Source organism: Manduca sexta, chromosome 27, assembly GCF_014839805.1.
Source record: "Manduca sexta isolate Smith_Timp_Sample1 chromosome 27, JHU_Msex_v1.0, whole genome shotgun sequence".
Lineage (NCBI taxonomy): Eukaryota > Metazoa > Arthropoda > Insecta > Lepidoptera > Sphingidae > Manduca > Manduca sexta.
The window spans coordinates 18,463,923-18,486,341 of NC_051141.1; the positions used below are offsets into that span (position 1 = coordinate 18,463,923).

At 36.6% G+C, this 22,419-nt stretch overlaps 1 protein-coding gene across 4 annotated transcripts in view; it reads right to left on the reverse strand.

Annotated features, from left to right (window-relative positions):
- Positions 1-22,419, reverse strand: part of LOC115440547 (tyrosine-protein phosphatase non-receptor type 61F) — a 73,844-nt gene that overhangs the window by 19,167 nt on the left and 32,258 nt on the right. For all 4 annotated transcript variants that reach the window (XM_037443780.1, XM_037443778.1, XM_037443779.1 and 1 more), the window contains exon 3: positions 525-787. In XM_037443780.1, coding sequence (XP_037299677.1) covers positions 525-787 — 263 coding nt within the window. The remainder of the gene's footprint in view (positions 1-524; positions 788-22,419) is intronic.

The window sequence follows — 22,419 nt, forward strand, 5'->3', positions numbered from 1 at the left end:
ATATATTATATATAACAAGCATTCCTATCAACCTAACCACAAATCTATTTACATGTCATGTAACAGATTTTCTCGTTACTTCCCGCTGAATAACCTATAGAAGACATCGGTATCGTCAGTAAGCCGCATTGTGATGCCATCGTTTCCGGACACCACATGGACATTCCAATTTCTGCACGCGACACCGACATCGGTCCCGGATCAATCTTTGGTCCATCATCTACTCAGAAACGGACAGACTGAACTCAAAATTAAATATTACTCAATGACAAGGTGTTATAGTTCAAATACTCTATCATTATGACCCTACTTCATTTAGGCAACACTTTTAACGTCAAGTTTTTATTACATAGTAGGTTAGTTTTAGTAGTTAGCAGTGTAGTTTAGATTTTAATTTAGTTATTAGTCGTATTAAGATTAAAAACATATCTGGAATTTTTGAAACAAGTTTCAATGTTCGAAAGAAAAATCGCTTATGGCAAGTAACTTTACAACTTCCGACATATAATCTAAACGTCACTTACTTGAACACCCTGGTAGAGTAATAGCTGCGGTCCTCCTCGCTGATCTGCTCCACTGTCAGGTTCACGTCAGACAGCGACATCTTGTGCTGCTCGCCGATGCCGTGCGGCCAGTACCAATGGCACTTGATCTCGTTCTTCTCGATCACCTTGTTCAGCATGAGGATCGCGCGGCTGTTCTGCTCCCACACCATGAGCCAGAAGTGGCCGACGGTGAACGCGAGCGGGCCTTGGGTGAGGATATAGCTTCGGTTGGCACGCGGCATCTGTGGACCAGATTGAGTTGTGAATAGTATTACTTTTTTTATTATGTTAAGAGAAGAAAATAAGGAAAATTTAGAACGACAATAGATAAAACCATCCTCAGACCGACGGTAAAGTTATGCCGGCTTTATTTGTTTTTTATTTCGGGGTCAACGTGCCTTACTATTATCGCCTAGCCATCGTGGGGTGACTGCGCGTTTATGTTGGGTTTACCGTGCCTTATGACTCGGCGTCAAGTTTCCGAAAAGATTGAAAACATCTGGCGACCGACAGGCCGAGTCCCTGATATTATATACATTTATTCAACACACGGTTTACCAACTAAAATTCCGCGGTGGCCATCTTCGGCACATTAGGGACGACTGCAGCCTTCTTTTGACCATGTTTAAGCAACCGCCTCTGCGTGGGCGCAATGTCAACGACAGCGTGTGGCCTATCTGTCACTCAGCCCTCCATTACGGATGTCGCAACAATGTATTAGAAGATAGTACAAACTAAAGATGAACAGCCTCTGCCGCCCCCCAGCAACACCGGTGGCCCGTAATAGTCATCTATACAACGGGTAGAGGATACCGTGACGGAATACTTCGAATGCCCCCAATCTACAAGGTGGGACAGTTATGCTGGCCTGACTTTTCTTCTTCACAGTCCGTTTGAAAGACCCTACGTTTTCGGAAAGGAGGAACACTATATATGTAAACTTTTCCTATTCGTATTTTTGGCTAATATTTAGCCAAAAATACGAATTTTCAAACTGCTTTGAGCCGAGATTTTTTTATTTTTGAATAACGAAATGAGCTTGCCGTTCGCTTGATGGTAAGCGATACGACCCGTCATAAACAGTTAAAACACAATCCAACACCTTGAAATACAAAGTATTGTTTGGTATTCCACTGCGCTCGCCATCCTGAGACATTGCGGTGGTACCTATCCAGGCGGACTCTTACATATTACAGACCAGTAAAATGTTCGGATAATCAACACTACTATAATAACAAAAGTAATAACATACAAGCATATTAAATTAATCAAAACACTCGTGCCTTTTTTTGTAATAGGGGAAACTTTGTCCAAGTTTAGTTTTGCTAAACAATGACAATTTCTATCTTTAGACAACCAAACTAAATTACATAATGATTGGTACGAAGTACGACAAATAATATGCGACATATAAACATGCCTATTCAGTATTCAGGCTTATAGAATAAGTCGTATTTCTGATAAATTGAAACATACAGCGAATAAACATTTAATTTAAATAGTTAAATGTATTGAAAATTTATTTCATTGCGTTATAAGAGCTTTGCGATGACAATTGTTTTATTTGACATGCAGATTCCAACTTCAGCGAAAATCATAATTAAATTATTTCTGTTTTAACGAAATGCAAAAACATTTTTAAAGCGGCTTACATACTTGCATATAAATGATTAACATATTCCGTATTAACTTTATTTTACAGTAATGGATTATTTAATAAATTGTAATATTAATATTTTAACAAAGTTAAAAATGATTACCATATTATTGTTATTACTTATTTATAAATAATTGATTATGATATACGTATATATAGAATAATAAATGTTAAATACTTGAGGAAATATATTTTAGTTCGTTTTCCTGATTATATTACGTAATTTATAAGATACATGTGTATTGTACAAGTGACGATGATCGTCCGCTGGTAACCCTACTAGAACCTGACCGCCAAACGAAATTCGTCTAAATATAATATCTAAATGAGTTGCAAATCTTCTGCCGTCTATGAAAATCCTACACTTTAAAGGGTGTTTAATTTGCCCGCGCGACGGCACGCGGGTCGGAGCCCGCGTGCCGGTGGCTGCGAGGACGTCGTCCTTGACCTGCCCCTGACCCATATTCGCATAAACACGACGCTTGTAAAATTTATTTGTTACGTCCCATTCATTCAGACGTGAGACAACGACTTTTGCTTCTAATGGGTATATTTTGAGAAAATGTTTTATGGTTTGTAGGGAAGAATCATCAATGGGTATGGGGTGCCAATTGTAAAGTAGCAACTTTAATTTTCTTGTTTTGTGTGCTTAATAAGATTGCTGGCGGCCGACCCACCTCTGCCTTCTTATCCCTTTTGTTCCTCTTCGTTAAAATCGACAACCTACACAGGCCTTCCTAAGGGACTAATCACACTGGCGGATTGAGTGCGGTTTCATTTCGGAGCGGCAGCGCAGCGAACGTGCTGCAGGCTCGCAACGCATTTTGGGCGGTCAGTGATAGAATGTTAATTAATTATTGGAGACATTGCCGCGACGAATTTGGGAGAATCCATTTTTAAAGATCGACTAGACTGAGCGACTACTGTGTGTTACTTTACAAACGAACAAAAACTGACTATATGTTATTTTGCAAATGAATAAAAATTTGTTCCTATATGCGAATGTAGGTAAACATTTCACGAGTTGTTACATCTGACACAAAAATACCTACGATTTAGTGCCATACCCTAATGATAATAATTACACTTAAAAAAAGGGTTGTATAAGAAAGACATTGCGCACCCGCAGCGGGTTCAATGCGCCTCCAGTCCGCGGTGAATTCGCTGGCAGTCACCAGTGTGATAAGAGCCTTACTTACTGATGGTATAGGAATACAAAGAAATAATAAAAGCAATAGACTACAAATTAATAAAAAGCGTTAAAAATATTATCTTTCAATTTATTTAATTTACCCGGCATCTGTCTGTGTTTCTCTTCGTAATTGAAACAAATAAACTTACAGCGCCATTGCATTAATGAGATTTCTTCGATGCGAATCGGCGGATGCGCCCCAAGGTTGTTTGTTTGCACCGGAAAAATTCAATTGCAAATGGTTTCAGGTCGCGGAATCAGGGATTGGAGGCAGTGCAGAAGTGATCGTTTTATAGCGATAAAAAATAAGATTCATTAGGAGAAAATATTTTTCTCTACAATGAATTTCCACCTAAACTAGCAGCAACCAGCATAGTTTCTAATATTGTTATACATGATGTTATGTGTATAAACTAAGACATAGGTTTAAAGTGAATCAATGTGTTTATGAGTTGATGTTCATACTAAAATAAAATTTATATATAGTTTTTTGAAAATTATACAGGAAATAACCAAAGAAATATTATTTCCATATTACTTCTTTATTTTATAGTTTTCACAAAGACGGATTAAGTATAAACATTACCGCAATTTGAAAATATTGAGAATAAGTCATATGAGCTTAGCTACATTCTCGGCGCTACGACTGGCTACGACGTCTTTACAGCTACAAGATATTCGCTGTAGACGTGCCTACGACGCGTAGCAATTTGAGGAAACTAATATCATGGCATACATTAGTAAGTGACGTCGGCAATATTATTGAATAGTTAAATAAGTGTAATATCTTATTGATATACTAAACGAGATTTTGGGTAATTTTTATAGCATCCGTAGTGCAACAGACGAGAAAGGCATATATTTTTATTCACTTATCATAATAGATCTGGCTTAGCCTTTACAACCAGTTATCTTCATAACATCTAACCTCTCTGGGACATCTAGTTGTAGATACAAAATCCTCACATAGCCATAATTAACACCTTACTGTTTACAGCACAACCGGGCTTGGGCATGATCATTGAGGCGATGAATGCCTTACATGAAAACATGTCGAAGGCACTCCTATGAGACCCTTGCATGTGATATGTGGGGTACGTTTGCAAATCGTATGCTTTGTCTAAACGCACCGATGCAAACCAGTGTAATGCACCGGAAAATGCGTAACAGTCAAGCTGACTTTAACGCACGCCTGAGATACAAGGGAACTGTGGCGAAAGATGACATTTTCCGAAAGAAAACCTAACACTACGTATAAGTACTAATAATATACATAAGTGAGGTCTCAAAATCGTTCTAATAATAATTAGATTTTACATACATTACGAAAGGGAAGCCGCCAGGTATCGGGTTATATTGACCCTTCGCCACTGCAAGGGAATAGCACATTCAAATAATGTATCGATGTATGAATATTGTATCAGAATTTATTTGTATTAGAACAGTGTTCCCTCGACATCTTTTCCATCGTAGTATAAGGCATGAAGCTTTACGAAAATCTATTGAATCAACAATGACGTATTTGAATCCGTGTTTAGGAACAATCTGACCTTTGTTCTCACCTATGTCGAGGCAATTGACAGCGTGAAACATTCCAATAGTGTAAATGATTTAGAACTAACATGTGGTACAACTACACTGTGGCAAATGAGTGCAGGAGCAATGGACTGGCGCTTGTCTTTCGTATGAGAATATTTCGTGGATTACAACCCCTACACATGCCTAACTTCATTCGTTTCCCTCGCCGCCAGCGCATCCTTATATTAGTGCCAGGTGGACCTTTCCATCTGGTGGACGTTGAGTCTGTGGCCTTTTTACTTATCCTTTGAGCACAGATGGCAGTGTTTCACAAAATTTGTAGGTAATGTATCTAATAATATATAAGTAAATTCAAACTTGACACTTAACAATGCCGTTCAAACCTGCTAAATGCACCTACCGCAAATATTAAGTTTGTAATAATAATTTAATTTCCTTGAGAAATCGCAAAATATGCGAAAGGTATTAAACATAAACATATTATTTTGATAGCGTTGACTTTTAAGTTTGATTTTTTTACAGCTGAAAGAGACATGGGACGGAACACACTTGGCGAAAAGTGTGTGCCCTGGTTGCGCCTCTGCATACCCCTTCGGGGATAATGCGTGACGTGTTTTGTTTTTGAAAGGGACCGCAGTCCTCAACATTTCATATAAATTTTAACTTAATAACTACGCGCTCCTGAGACAAAAGAGGTACAGAACCCTAAAAACGACGTCGCAGCAATTTTTTTGTTTCACCGACCTTGCACAATTGTGTGGTCAAAGCTTTTTATTTTATGCCTCCGACCTGATATTATTGAATGTTTTTGTATTGGCTTGTTTGATCATTAATTAGCTTCCTTGGTTTTGTACTTGACGTTTCAATTTGGACTGCATTCTCGGTTCCAATATTGGACTAGCAAATTTACCTCATAGGATTGTGCCAGATATTCCACTGGACGGATATTGACTATAGATTCACAGTATTATAGGTAGGTAGGATTAATTCATGTGACAGTAACAATATGGACTACGAAATATTTTTATTATCTGCTTAATTGGGGACATAACAATTATTTGATTAGGAATTTTCTATCACTTTTCTTATATAACTAGAGTAATTTATTTCGTAATTTATGTAAATTCCAAATATCCCTAGAACGATTTACATATTAGTACTTATATTATCTTGTATCAGGTTACCTTTCGGAAAATGTTACCTTTCGCAACTCATTATTTTAATAATTTTCAGTACGCTGATAGCAGTACGGGCTGGTATAAACCGCAGTAGCGTCGCATAGACTGCCTACGCCGCAGCTCTTACACAAAAGTTGCTTAACACCGTTGCTGTGTCAGCCAACTGGTTATATTTAAGCCGGCATAACACCAGTGTTGAATATGAATCCAGTTACATAACTCATCGCTATGCATTTTCATTACTAAATTAACTTGTTCATGTGCTATACATAAACATGATTGTAACAAGTTAGCAACAAATATGGCGGACTCGTGAGGATTTATTTTAATCCCACTCATTTAATAATTACTAGGAGGGTATGCTGAGATAGAATATGAAGTGTATACAACAATGTTTATTACTTTTGGTTTTCGATAAAGCCACTCACAGAATCGGATATTTCAAATGTAGTCCAAATATTTTCGGGACATTATAGAGCTGACGATAGACAAAATACTACCGGTCTTAACATTAAGGCGCGTCGTTGAATCGTGCGCACCATAGTCTATTATTCGCTAGTCAATCAGATCGAACAAGCTAGCACTTTAATAGTCGAAATACGGTTCAACTAGCCGAATCCAATTAAAAAAACAAAAGAATTCTAAAATTGAAACGCTGATTGGAGCTTCCGTGGCTCAGCCGGGCAAGGCCTAAAACATTCAAGCGGCACCGGTAGCATCAGTCCCAACTACTTTCCACATATATATGTGGTAATCGATAATCGATATATTCTTTATGAAAGAAGGCCAATGAACTTGCAAGTCATCTGGAAAGTCGCATATGGCCTGAAATTTCAAAAGAACTGCTAAACCGTTTAAATATACTGTAAATTAAAACAAAAGTATTATATAGCCTATAAACATCACACAATAATGAATGATGAATTACCATCTTCTGAAACCAGAAATACATTTTGTAGACACGCCTCTAGTTGCTATGTTGCATTTTTTTACCATGTATACAATAATCATTATACAGCAGCGCATCTTCGATAAACTAAACACTAGGTTTCAGTAGCGAAATGACAAATTTCTCGATAGGGAACACGACAAAATATATAGGTATTAATATGCATGAATACGGTCTGCAAATCGTTCTAATGATAATTAGATTCTACATAAAGCCGGCAGGAATCGGGTTATATGGACCTTTCGCCACTAATAGGTTTTAATTGCCATTTACTTCTTAATACCGAAATGCAAGTGTTATAGCATATTTGTCTCACTCCGCTAACCATCTGGCGCAGTGAAGTCACTGTGTATATATATCCACAACCTAAACCACGCTAAAGCCTATAGATACTTCAAAATAAACAAATAGATTTTGCGAGCAAGCCAGCTTCACACAAGTCAAGTTCAAGTCCAAACATCTGTTACATCACCATTGATCCGGCAATATAGTTTGTAAACAGAAACCTTTCAAGAGCAGTCCGCTGAGGTACAAACAAAGATTGATCGCCGAGACCTTGGTGACATTGAAAAGTTCAGTAAATACAACAAATAAGACGGAGTGCGAAGTAAAGCTTTGGTCAAACAACGGACGTTACGGACTGTACGCGATCTTACGTGAACAGCTGTAATGTAATAGTTAATATAGAATATATAAACATAATATTATGTTAAAATTTTCTATAATTTATCAGAGCAATGAGCGCATCGTAATTCATAATTTTCGGTACTGTAACTACCGTTTACAAGCGGCTTACACCCGACTTGTCCCTTGTAACGCGAAAATTTATAAATGTGTTTCTATGTTCGTTAGAAGTAAAGGCAGAATCTACTAAATGAATTTTGATTAAATTTAGTACAAGGGCAGAACATGTCCTGAATTAACACATAGGCTATTTTTTACACCGGTAATTTGATCCCGTGGGAAATAATGATTTTTAGATCTGATTCTTAAATAGATAGCCCTGGCGTCGTACTATGTTTAAGAAACTTTTGTAGCGGGAAAGGCTTTTGTAAAGGGAAACCAGCGAGCAACACCTAGTTGTATAATAAAATAAACAACCAATATAAGAAGAACTAAAAGAATATATCATAACTAACCAGAAGACGCTGTGCTTTGAATATACTCTGCGACAGTGATGGGTTAGATTCATAGACTTCCTAAAGACGCTGTCAATATCCATTAGCGAAGATAAACGCATTAGAGCTACCCAGTTCACTTCCTAAGCTCACCCATTAAGCAGTGTCGCCACTCGGCATTAAGGATATCACAAACTTTATGCTGTCTCTGGACATGATACTATTTAGAAAACGTCCAGCACGTAGTTGTTAAAATACGGAACAATGAATTTTGTATCAAAATCGATGGGTAATTAAACGGCCCTATCGTTTTTTAGTCAATTATTCGACTGACAATAACAAAAATCATTGATATAATGTCAACCAAGAAGAGAAGTTTAACGTGATGGGCTTCATAACGCCGGCCTATTTTACTCGTTGTGCACCAGTTCACTTTAAAATAAAACTTATAACAAAAATTAAACCACCTTCAAAAACGACTGAGAACTAAAAAGTTATGCAACCTAACAGGTACATACTGAGTACCAATTTTGGCGTCTGTAATTAAATATAATTGAACATTGTATATTGTATCCGTATTCATATTTGTTCATGTATTTATTAGCTTAGCAAGCAATTTTATTAGTCACCGACTTCAAATTTGGTAACCAGTATATACCTGTATTATTAAATTATTTTTTGGTTTTTGGAGGCGGTTTAAATTTTGTGGAAACGTTGTTTTTTTTTACTTTTTTGTGTTAGTTATAAGAAATAGGCTGAATTGGTGGCGTAGTTGTATTGCACACACGGTACTAATGTGTTACACCTCTGCCTACTTCTGAAAAAGGACAAAGGAGTGATGCTATGTATGTATGTGTGAAATAAGATAAATTAACCTAAGACAAAAACACCACTGAGAAAGTTATGGAAAAGCAAAATTCGCAATTTCGTTTACTTGGACGTCATACTTATTTCAGTTATTTCAATTTAAAAAAAACAAATTACTGAACCGTTTTTAAAAATATTTCTGTGGGACCAACCTGGAAGTATTTTTTTTCAAAATTGTAAAAAGCTGAGTAACTGACACAAAAAACGTCGCAATGAGAACTTTTTTGAAGATGTTTAAAAACATGATCTTGTGTCAGCAGTCATTACGTTTTCAGTGTAAGATAATATTGTACTGAAAGTATACAGTACAATAGCTCAGTTCCCAGCATTAATGTTGAGTAGGACATACAAGAGGCGGTACATTTGTCCGGTACATGACATCAAAATGTAAGAGTGGCTCAAAATTATATATTGTACTACTTCAAATTTTATGTCGCGGCAGTCGCGTTACTTATTCTCCGTCTCTGGTAAACTGTAGGACGAGGACAGTGAGGTAGAGAACCGCATGCTACAAATTACAGTAGGACGTTATTTTACAATGGACATTACATTACTGCGTTTCGAATCGCGAGCGAGAGGGAAATATTTTGAGGGTTAACATTACAGAATACTGTAAGCATTGAAGCGCCGAGCCTCACTACGCCTCGCCTCATTTGAAGTAGGACGTTGTACCGGCTCAATGCTAAAAAGAGGCTACTCTGACAAACTCTTTTTTATGTCATGTCCTACCCAACTCTACCCAGCATGAACAATACATTAATTTAGAATATTTTTTATCTCGTATTGTAGAGAAATCTAAAATATCCTAACGAAATTATTGAAACCCCGAGAGTTCGAATACCCCCTCGAATATTTTTATGGTAATACAAAGTGCCTCATACACGCGTTAGCATGCGAGCCACTCACAAAAAATTTCCTGATGGTAGTAAGTAGGTCACTCTTTCCATGAACTGCTGAATAAAGGGAAAAGCGCCGAGAACCTTATAAACCGAGTCGTCGTGTAAACCATAGCGCGATTCAATTCTATCGTGGCGCCATCTATTGACGTGTTTGTGAGATACAAAATGGTTCGGTCGGAAAAGTCTCACACTCGGAAACTATGGTTGTGTTTCAGTGGTGGATTGAATTGTATATAAAATTGGAATGGATTATATTTAGAGTATTCCCAAAACGTTTATTTGTTAATTTAGTAAATTAATTACGCCTAGTAGTCAAGATTGTCCTAAAACAAATTTAAAAAAGCTGTTTTAAATAAATTGAAATTGGAACACAATATTTCTTTTTCCCTCTAATATTTTATTAGTACTAAAAATAGTACCTATTCATCGTTATGATGTGTGTTGTGTTATGATGTTTAAATATGTATGTTAATTTTTGTTGTAAATGCTGGTATTGTCATTCAGAAAGACACGATCATGTAAACTTCAGGTGATTTGGTTTGTATAAATTTGTAACCGCATTTTTTACATATTTTTTTGTTTTACTTCGTACTAGTTTTTAAAATATTATTCAGTGGATAATGTTGTTGTTTGTGTAATTTTTAAGTTCCTATACTATTGGTTTCAGTTAGAGTCTTATTACACAATTGTTTGTTGACCCAAATAAAATAAGATTAACACTTTGTCAAAGTAAATACTACGAGATAAAATTAATAAAACTTTAAAAAATTACCAGTAAATCTTTATAGAAAAAAATATTTATAGATAACTTTAGAGGGATTCGATAAATTTCTTGACCTGTCCAAACAGACACTCGTAAGTGATTAACCTATCAATCAAAGTATCATTGAGTAGCGAGGTACATTTCGCAATTTTTAACCGACCTCAAAAAAAGGAGGAGTTTCTCAAATCGACTGTATTTTTTTGTTTTTTAATGTTTGTTATCTCAAATCTTTTAAATGGGTGGACCAATTTTGATGTTTCCTTTTTTTATTTGAATGGTGATGCTTATTCCCATATAAATTTCATTAATTTTATGACCCTTGAATTCGGATATACATGAAAAAATTCTTAAAATAATGTCATCAACTATGATGTTAAGCTTAATAAATATATGAAAAAATGTACGAAAACAATTTTTAATTTTTATTAGGCACCGACTCCAAAATTGGTAACCAATGTATAGGTATTTTTTTTTGTGGTTTCTGAAGGCGGTATAATTTTTTATTAAAAGGTTTATGCATTTTGCGATGTCGAGTGAATTGTATACCGCCTTCGCTATATAAACAAACAAAACATGCTCGTGCTTACATACCGAAAAAACAGCTATAAATTTGCATAGAATGACACAATTAATTGGTGCATTGAAACAGTCCCGTAGTTAACGTTGTTAGTAGGTACGTGTCGCTGGTGGTGGTCGGTGATCCATTGCTGGTAATGACGGTATTGTCCAGTGTCACAGTACACGTGATGCAGGCCGCCGTGCTTATTTGCTTGCGACCCAGTTCCGTAATGTAGTCATAAAATAAAAAGGGATGTTATTTTTACTATTCCAGCATTGCATTTCCAATATGGTAAATTATGGTCTGTTGAATGTTTTCAAAGGTATATCGATAAGAATTCCGTTATATGGAGCCTCCTGGCCTGAGTACAATAAGTCTTCTCATGTCCGTCGTAATCCGACCAAAATGTAATAGAATCGCTAATGTAGAAGCTCTAGCTTAGACATTTGTTAAGGTGTAAGACTTTTTAAACATCAATGAGTTAGGTCGCTTTGACGGTAAGATTCCTATCACTCTGAAGATCGTCTTCACCGAGACATTTTGTACTCTCGTAAAACAAAACTTTTCTTCAAATTAAATAAGTATCTTTGTATCAGATATAGTAAATTGTAAAATGTAGGCATTGACATTCGCATGTTAAAATGAAATTTTCAATCATTTGTATGACAGGAGTCGCTTTTTTCCATACATTCCATTGATTATTTCTAATCTAGCGCTGTACCTGCTTTCATGACTAAGCGAAACGCATAAACAATATAAGAGTACATCACACAAAAAAGATAGTTTCTTATGTTTGATTTAGTAAATTACATGCTACCCGAAAATAATACGAAAAATAGATCCTGCGAAAAAAGTATCTTGATTGAAATACAAGCACTCATTTAAAAATTTGTCGGCAAAAATGCACGCATCGTAGGTTTATCTAACCATCTCTTTTACGTCCGTGTTATTATAACCAGTGACGTCACTCCACACTATAAACATCTCTTGTCTGTTATTTAACAATTACTGCTTCTAGCAAACTGTATAGTCTTATAACTTATTTATTTTTCTGAAATTAACTGCTACACTCAGTTCTTCGTTAATACTAAGGCATAAAATAAAATACACGCATCCCATCTCTTTGAAATTATTCCAGAATTAATTATATACTCACGAAAACTGGCATGCGAAGGAGTCTCAATGAAAAAGAGCCTTATCCTTATATGACCTATGGGCCCTTAGGTCCTGCGTTCGAATCCCAGGTCAGGCAATACGCAGATGGGTTTTAACGATTTTTTTTGGGATCAGATACTAGTGCCGCAAGGTCCATATAACCCTTTTGTAATTTGTCTAACATCTAATTATTAGAACTATTTGAAGACCGCATTTATTCGAATACCTATATGTTGTGTCGTGACCTTTTGGATAACTTCACCCTGCACCACGTGAGGCGGGCAGGTTGTTAAACGAAGCCAAATCCTCTCTGCAATATTTTTGCCAAACAGTTGGGTTACAATTGTGATCAATGTCAGATGTAAAATGTAGAGCTTTGCGACAACATTGCTATACATGGTCTCGTAATTTAAAAGAGAGACGAAAAATAACGGATTAAAGTAACTAATTTGTACAATGTACAATATTCAGTAATGATGCATTTTTAAATTTAGTTGTTTCTTCCTACGTTCTACATTTTTGTACTGACTATTCATAAGTTTTTTATCTTCCCGCGCTACAAAACTTCTCCATACAGCCACACTCTATTCGAGCCTAATATGAATGAGCCCTTAGTAACAAAATTGTAAAGAGCGAAACGAAATCAACATTAAAATAGTTTTACTGAAGCTTCACATTTCCAGCTACGAGCAGTCCGCGGAAATGTACACACGATATTTTTGATAGACGGGACAATATTTAGACATGCTGTGACATGAAAACAGATGCGAACATTGAAAATGAAATTCGATACATCGGAATACGTATCATATAAAACTTTTGCGAGGAACACAAACATTTGGCCTTTTTTCTGGGAATTTTTAAAGCGATATTCCGATATTTCAATATCACAATTCATATGAAATTCTTTGGAAACCGTTTCATGACTAGTTCTGTGGGACTAGCTCGCTTTTTTGAGAGACTATCTTTAACACAATTCTCAACTTAAAGCGATTACACAAATTTTACGCATATTTAGCTCTGTCAAACGAATGCTCGGGAAAAGGTCAATTCAACAAAACAACATAACAATTTCTAATATAACTAGACACCATACAACAATAACTCGTTATTATATATTAAATTGTGACAAGCTTCGAATAGAGAGCGAAATCATCGAGGTGAATCGGAATCGTCGTGAAAAGCAATCAGTGAATAAGTACAATGAGTACAATCAGTTATATCGGTAAGAATAGATTGTAAGGTGGAGTAAGTAAATTTTTCTAACATGACACTAAACGAGCTGGATTTTTTGTTTTGCCGAACAAAATTCTAGTTAAAATAGTAAATCTCATAGATACACGCTTTTTATTCCCGTACATGTAGTCAGAAGCGCACCCAGTGCAACTACTCTTCGCCTTTTGTATTCCGTCCCATGATGTGACGGGTGGCCAGCCTACTTCGTATCGGGCATATATTTCAGAGTTCGGAGTGATACTGAGCTCTAAAATACAATATCAGTTTACCCAACGTAGAAGTATAAAAGAAACTATGAACATTAAATAAAATAAAGCAAATAAAATTAGCCCCTGTAACAATCTAACGGTAAAAACATATTTAAATTTTACGAACACGAAAAAATAACTAGTTTTTATGTGCAACTAGAATCTCTTACAAACCAATAAAAATCCAGAGAAACTAGAAGGCATGGCAGCCCTAACTACGTGGAATGGTAGCTTCGCGGTATTTTAATTACGCTTATAATAGGACTGAAACCACTAATTTCGTTTGCTCTTTGATTGTATGTGTACGAAAGAGGTAAGTTATTTTTAATACATGCCAATAAAATCACGTCATGGGAATGAATGGTAAGTATGTACCCTATTCAAGAATTAAAGTGCTGACGAAATCTTAATTTAAAAAAATCATCGTACTTGTCTAGCGATGACGTAAATGGCATTTCTACTTCATAGTAGAAATCAGACCCTCATGGGTCCGTATTTGATTACCGGATCGGTAACTGCTTATATATTATATTTTTTTCAACTTGATATACTTAGGTATACGAAGTACAACATTAAGATATACCACAGTTTTCCCGTAATGTATTTATCCGATACATCCCAAGACTGTTCCGATTCTAACATTATGTTTTGACCAGTAAAAGACTTTAACGCGGGCGGACAGCGTGCAAAATTTAATCATACTTTTAACAGTTTAGATAAATTTCATAAAACTATACTACACTGTTTCATATGTAAATATCATAGCTCTCTAAGAGATTAAGCTAAACTGAACTCTGTAAGACAATGATAAGGAAAAAAGTAAAATAAACGCCAAAACGCTCCATTAAATAGGTAAATGTCAAAGTGTTTAACATACGATCGATACCATTTAATGAGAGGCTAGGCCCAAGTGCATTCTACCTAGGAACGCGATAAAGTTGATTACTGTGTCCGTATGCATAAATAACAATGGAAAAGTCGCCACTCGTGCCGACGCTGCGTGCGGGGGCCAAGGCTTCACGTTTGACGTCACAATGCAATTTTTCACATTCCATTTGCATTAATCTTTTAAAAGGTAATGCCAGTGGGCGGGTGCTGCGTATAGTTTCCTACCAACTGACACGATATTTATACTGCCATAATCTAACTTTATATCTCAATGTAGGCGATAACGCCTTGTGGGCGCTGAAGGCTTTCATTACTGAGAATAACGGATTAGACATTATTAAAGATCTAAGTTTTAACTCAGAAAAAATATAAGGCTTATAGAATGTACTACGTCAGTTTAAAGTAATGTCAAAGGCGCTATGAAATAATTGACTCTTAATGTGGACAGGAAACGAAATAAGTTTGAGAACCTACGGGCTAACGAATGGTGGTATTGGTTGTTGTGGTTCATTCCGACGATCGGTGATTGACGCACTCCATTTGTCGAAATTATATATGTATTACTGTACGGAATACCTGTTTAAAAATGTTTATCTCAAAAGTACATTTGTAATAATCCTTGAATTATATATATTATTATTTTATATATAATAATAATAATATCAGCCCTGTATTATATACTTGCCCACTGCTGAGCATGAGCCTCCTCTACTATTGAGAGGGATTAGGCCTTAGTCCACCACGCTGGCCTAGTGCGGATTGGTAGACTTCACACACCTTCGAAATTCTTATAGAGGACTTCTCAGATGTGCAGGTTTCCTCACGATGTTTTCCTTCAAATATTAATAAATTCACAAAGAATACACACATGATTTTTTTAGAAAAGTCAGAGGTGTGTGCCCTTGGGATTTGAACCTGCGGACATTCGTTTCGGCAAACCGTTCCTTACCCAACTAGGCTATCGTCGCTATTACTTATTATTATTTTAGTACCGTTATAAATATTTTATTCTTCTTCCATCCATTCTTATACTATTTTATTATAAACGGGCACGGGAAAACGATCCCACTACACGTGATGATAAGTCAAGTGGGGTCCAACTGAATGTTAAACATGATTACTCCTATACAGTCGACATAATTATGTCCGCCTGTTGGAATCAGACGTACACAGGCTGATCCCGGAATGCGACGTACTAACTTGGGCCACTGGGTTTTAACATCTTGTATACGGTGGTCGCTATCCGGGCGGATATAAATAAAACCCAACACCAGCGAAAACTCTTCTGTGGGATCGGAACTACCGTCCACTGTACGTCGCAACACTATTAACACTAGAAACAATTGATACAAATAATAATCTAAATCCGTATCAACTACAATGAATTTCCAACTAGCAATAGTGTATACTCAAAGAAATACTTGGCGGTTTAACATAAACCCATGGAGTTAATTAGACAATATTAATTAAGTGTACAATACATCTTATAACGCAACACAATGCCTGAGTAGAATCAATTAGTCGACGTGATTGGATATGCGTTTCGATTTACTATTAGATCTATTACAAAATATATATAATAATAAAAGACAAGGGACGGACAGGTGGGATAATTACGATCGTCCCATTTATCTCGACATTCATAACATATTTAAGAAACGAAAATAATATAGGGTGTCATTTGACATTGCATTAATATTAAACCATCTTGTCTTCTTGAAAACAATACTAACATAAGTTATTCTAATCATACATATAAAGTATTAAACAAGAAAAATATTCATAAAAATCTATTCTTATTTTACATTCCCTAAGGACCACTATAACTACTACACGAAGAGATTTAGTCGGAGCGGCAACGTTAATAACACACTTATGCAGGCCCACATCACATTCGCACTGGAATAAAAAAAAAACAGGCAACTAAATTCGGAATTTTTGGCACAATGTTATTAGAAATAAGACGAACATATGCTTTAACTTAGTCAATAGTCACACAACGTAATAATGACTAAAAAGTCAATAACCTAACCTAACTAATTACCATACTGTCCATCCGATAGAGATTATACTTTGTGAACTGATTGCTTGCACTTGCACTACTTACTGTGGGAAGTGTGCGGTTTGTACGTCGCGTCGTATGATTAATAAGCGAGACTACTTTTAATTCTCTCAATATTTGGTTACAGACGGTGCCTTCATAAATACTTCGAGGCGGAAACAGATTGTGAAATAATTATTAAATACCCCCGTGTCTCCGCCCGCGTGAAAATGGTTTTCCAGGAAAAATATTTTTCCAAGATATAATGTTGCCTATAGCACTCAGGATTAATGCAGCATCTTATTAGTGAAAATTTTTCAAAATCGGTATATAATTAAGAGATGAGCGCGTTCAAACAAATAAAAAGCGCTTTATATATGAATATAGATTTGAAATTATATAAAACTGCGCGAGAAAAGACCGTATCTGAAATACCCATTGTGATGATAAGCATTGAACCCGGACTATTTACCCTCCGTCGCCCGCCGCCCGGCCCGTTCCACTCCAATCAGCAATACACGGCAACAGAATTAGCGAGGGGGATGGTCGTCGGCCGATAGATTGAAATTGGCTGTACATAGAAGGTCCTCGTTAGCACGCGCAGCAATAATTGACAGGTGGTCATTGTTGCACTCGACGGCTTACGGCCATACGCGCGCACATTGATTTTTGAAACGCGTAACAAACTTGAGAAGTTAAGGATTTGTCCAGACTTCGCGTACACTACAATAAACCTGATGTTACTTGTATTGTCTACATAAAACGACTAACGAATTAATTTCTTATCGAATGACTCTTAAACGCGAGTGCTGAGAGCCAGCTAAGGGTTTTCATCTCTACAATGACCACGCCCCAGCCATTTACAATGAGTCTCTATGGCGATACTCGATGTAGGCTTGGTTTAAGTGTTAACATGGTTTAACGTCTAGACGTAACGTTTACTGACGCGTTTTATGCATATTGATAAGCTTCAACCAGAATTCGGATGAATTATATTTCAGTACAGATTCGATTACAATACCTGAATCATTGCTTGCTCTGCCGTTATTATTCATCTAACTGATTAGGGTAACTGGACCTGAAGGGAATATCAACCGAGGCATCAGAAAACAGGATATTATTTCGCACTATGACATGATAGTGTTACGGCCTCTGGTATTCCTCAATAATAATGCCTACCGAGAGATGGTTCAGCGATGGAACTTTCTCGAAAGATCTCGATGTGTCCGGAATGGCGCGGAAACCCGATAACGGTACTTAATGTTACTAGAGAGTCCGCAACCATTCCGAATCTTTCGAGAATGTTCCACAGATATCGATGGTATATGCGACCGGGTATAAAAGAAGGCCTGGGGCCGCAGCGAGTCAATCTTGTGTGTGACGCGATCTAGAGCGATAAGCGAACTACGAGCGATATCGAAGCGAACACTGAACTGTGTGACCGCGTAGTGTTTGTGATTAAATGTATTTGAGTGCTTTATTGTTGTACTGTTAATTAACGTGTTGTTGTGTTTTCGTTGTAATAAGTGTTTTGTATTTTTCTAAGTACCATCCATATTGTTTTGTCTATCTTTAGGACGTAACAATAGGTAACAAAACGAATTCCACGTATAAGGTAATGCACAACACTCGTATTTCATGGAATCGCAACAAACCACATTTTATTTTGGTCCCCTTTGACGTATATTCTGTCGTTGGTCCCATAGAACTTTTTATCAAAATCGGTCCGGTAGTTTAGTTTTAAACCAAAATAAGTGGAATGACTATATAGTCCAAGTAAACTACAATGCAAATATTTGCTTTCTTTAAAGTTTTTCAGTTGTGTTTTGTTGAATATATTAACAAATATACGAAAACAATTTTCAATTTTAACAAGCTAATGACTCCAAAATTGGTAACTATATAGGTAATGTTAATTATTTCTGACTAATAAATTATACAGTTATAATAATTAATAATAATAATTTTTTATATAGTTTCGTAAACCCGCGACCCATCACATCTCAGCGTAGCCACAACTGCGCCACGATGTATTAGCACGATTTCAACACGAGTCTGCACGCACAAGTGCGCATATCTCTATAATTTTTTCCACGCAGAACAATAGTACATGACGCACGGCCGCCGGCAGTCTGTAGGCCAGTGTGACGCGGCCCAGAATCGAACCGGCGCGGCGCGGCATCGCGTGCGCCCCACGCGGAACCGTTACGCAAAGCATTAGACAACACTACACGGTTTAACGCCTATAGGTGCGTACATATAATTCAGAATAGTTAATAGTACAATTTGCGTATTTTCGTATTGAACCGACGCAACAGTTTTCATTATTACATAGACCAGAACTCTGGTGAATACAGAGGTCTTCAAAATTAACTTTAATAAACAATGAAAATAAACTCGTATGGACGTCTTTTAATTAATTTTACATTCGAATTTCGTAAATACGGACTCCCAGTTTTACGTTCGGAGAGAATCTAATTAGTCAACAAGCACGGATTGAAATCCTACGAATGTACATTGTACAGGCTTATGCTGGCCCAAAGTCATGTTATATCAGTATCTACCTATATTATTTATTGCAGCATATTTGTTGTACCATGCACTGTAGTTTATACCTAAAACTGATTTGGAAAAGAGCAAGATTACAGTTTCTTGCCCGTTCTTCTCTGTTGAGAACTGCTTTCCGAACTGGTGGTAGAGTTAATATTGACGGAATCTGAATAATGTATGACGTTTTAAAGATTCAAATAAATTATTTCATCTCTCCCTTCTCGTTTCTAACTCTGCTCGTTCGTTCGTTGTCGGTGGTGAGACAAGTTCCATGTTCCCGTAAAGTTGGGCAGACGGGGAAAGAATGCACACATGCTTTTAGTAGTCTAAACCCTAAGCACATAATAGAGAGCGAAGTTATTGCTTAGTTATGACCATATTTCCAATCGGGTAGAGTACAAAGGGTCCTTAATTAATACGCCTAATAAACATAATACACTATTTATTTGAGATTCTCGTTTCTGACTTTACTATTGTCTATAGCCGTGCCAATTATAATTAGGCAAGCGACTAGCTCGTTTGATCATTAATTTATTTTAGACTAAAATATAGAAATACAACAGTTCAAAAAGGTATTGAACACACCTCTTTGGTTATCTAACCAGCCGCGGGCAGAGTGTTCACTTAAATTCTCTATAATGTCGTAAAATACAAATACACATGAATACACAACTATTGCCTTTTCCAACCGATGTACTTTCAGCCGTAAGTTCGTGCGCACATTTTCCAGCGTGAATATTGCATATAGTTTATTAAATTCCGTAAACATAAAGTACAATCCATAAATATTGCAATAAATAGCCACTCTTCCACAAAAACATCAAACAACAAACACCGTTAGGTAACAGGAGTAGGCGTCTAGTAGCAGATTTCAATAATGATGATGCTTATAGTTGCTTAGATTTTATCATAAAATGAATAAATAAATTTCAAGTTAATTTTATTTGAACAATTAATAGTCTCAATCGTAACGTTCCTGTACATACGCTAACATATTTCAACGGGAATGCACTAAAGATATAAAAACATGTATATGTACAAAAGCATCGCGCCTTTTTCCCTTTTCAGATTTAGACAGAGGTGTAGCCCACATTTCATCAGATACGCTAGGTCCTGTGCAATAAGGTCCAGGTCTACCGCCATTTATCGAGGTCATTTCCTGACTACGGAGTGATACTAATCAGAAAAACTTAATATCACTTTTCCCACCTCGTGGTTCGAACCTGAGACCTCACCTCGACAGTGGTACCGCAAACGCAATGCAACTACGCCACCATGTCAACTATATTTACATGCTGCCAAATTATAATAGCGACGTTACACCGCAGCTCTGTTGCTAGAAGTGCCCACGTATGCGCGTATTATTTCTCGGTAACTGGATTCGACAACATGCAATATTATGATCGCTATTCACGCGGCATACGGTCGCTTTTCAGTCAAGTACGAATTATGTATAATGTCCCCTCGGCGTGCTGCGGTGTGCGGACGGACTTAGCCCATGCGATCGGTTCCAAGAACTGACCGATACAAGAAAAATTCTTTATGCGACCAGCTGCAATAGACACGCGAATTGGATTATTGAAAATTGAATTCTAAATGGTAATTGCTATGAGCTACAATACAAAATGATAATGTCACATTCGTAGTGTATATTGACAAATCTGCGTTAATATAATGAGCTCAGAAATTTAGTTATTTTCCGTGTTGCTTATTTTTTTGTATTTTGACTATGACACCAAATGACCTCATAGTTTCGTCTCAAATCAAATAATACGACTATCATGACAAATAATTGATTGAGAAACGAAAGGCCAAAAGGTTAAATTCTCGTGTAGGATCCACGAAAAACACCATCCTCTACATATTCTTAAAGAATCGAATAAGCTTATTCTTTATAACCTAATGTCAACCTCAATCATTTACACTTTGTAATATACTGCGAGAAACTTATTTGACTGCCTCGGTGGCGTAGTTGTAATTGTACGCGGTACGAGTGCGACTAGAGCGCTAAGGCCTTGAGTTCGATTCCCGGGTCGCGCAAAAATAATTGCGACTGGGTTTCTTCACTCGGTCCTGCGCCTGACCTCTCTCTGTCATGTCGGATAGCCGACTGACCGGACTATGAGAATGAAGGAACAGAGAGTGCACCTGTGTACACACACACACTTGTATACTATAATATCTCCTGCATACCTGGCTGATGTCTGCTGAGATTACCGTGACCGAAACTCAATTAAAAAGGAATCGTATTATTATATTAATCACCTAAAGCACAGCTCTGACAATACAAAAGACGCAAGACGCGGACAGCACCCGTCGACAAAGTTATGAGTCAACCATGCTGTGTTCGATTTCCGCTTGAGGTAAACTTGTGCAAATAGTTGTTTGTTGTCGAGTCTATCGCCTGTTGTGTTTACCAGACAGCAGTGTGTGGGACTGAGTGTCGAGAGGCGTATTTTCCAGACGCTTGGGCGTAAGATTATGATCATTAGGGTTTAAAAATCTATTTTAGAACTATATTTGCCCACGTTAAAAGATGTTTTTAGCAAAACAGACATGTTGAGACGGTATCAAAACAGATTATTAGGCGAGACTGATAAACGAACAAATATATTTGCGAGCAAAAACATAATTTAATCCATTAAAGCTCATTTGTAGAGGAGGTATGATGCAGGAAAGAGCACCAAGAGGCCTAAAATATTGACGCGTATACTGTACTTTAATAACCATTCTATGTGTATATTAATATCTGCAAAATTTATCAAACAACGAACGGGAATCTTTAAGATTAAAATTTCATACCAGTGCAGTTCAATGTATTTATAAGTTTGTAATTCGTGGTATTTCAAAATAAAATAAAAATAAATAAAATACTTTATTTATCACGTAGGCGAACAAAGTTGCACTAATGATACGTCAAAACAATTTATAAGAATAATTATTATTTCTGAATAACACTCAAGATCATTTATATAACTATGGACATTTTAAATCTATATATATAAAAATGAATCCCTATTTCCCTTGGACTTCTC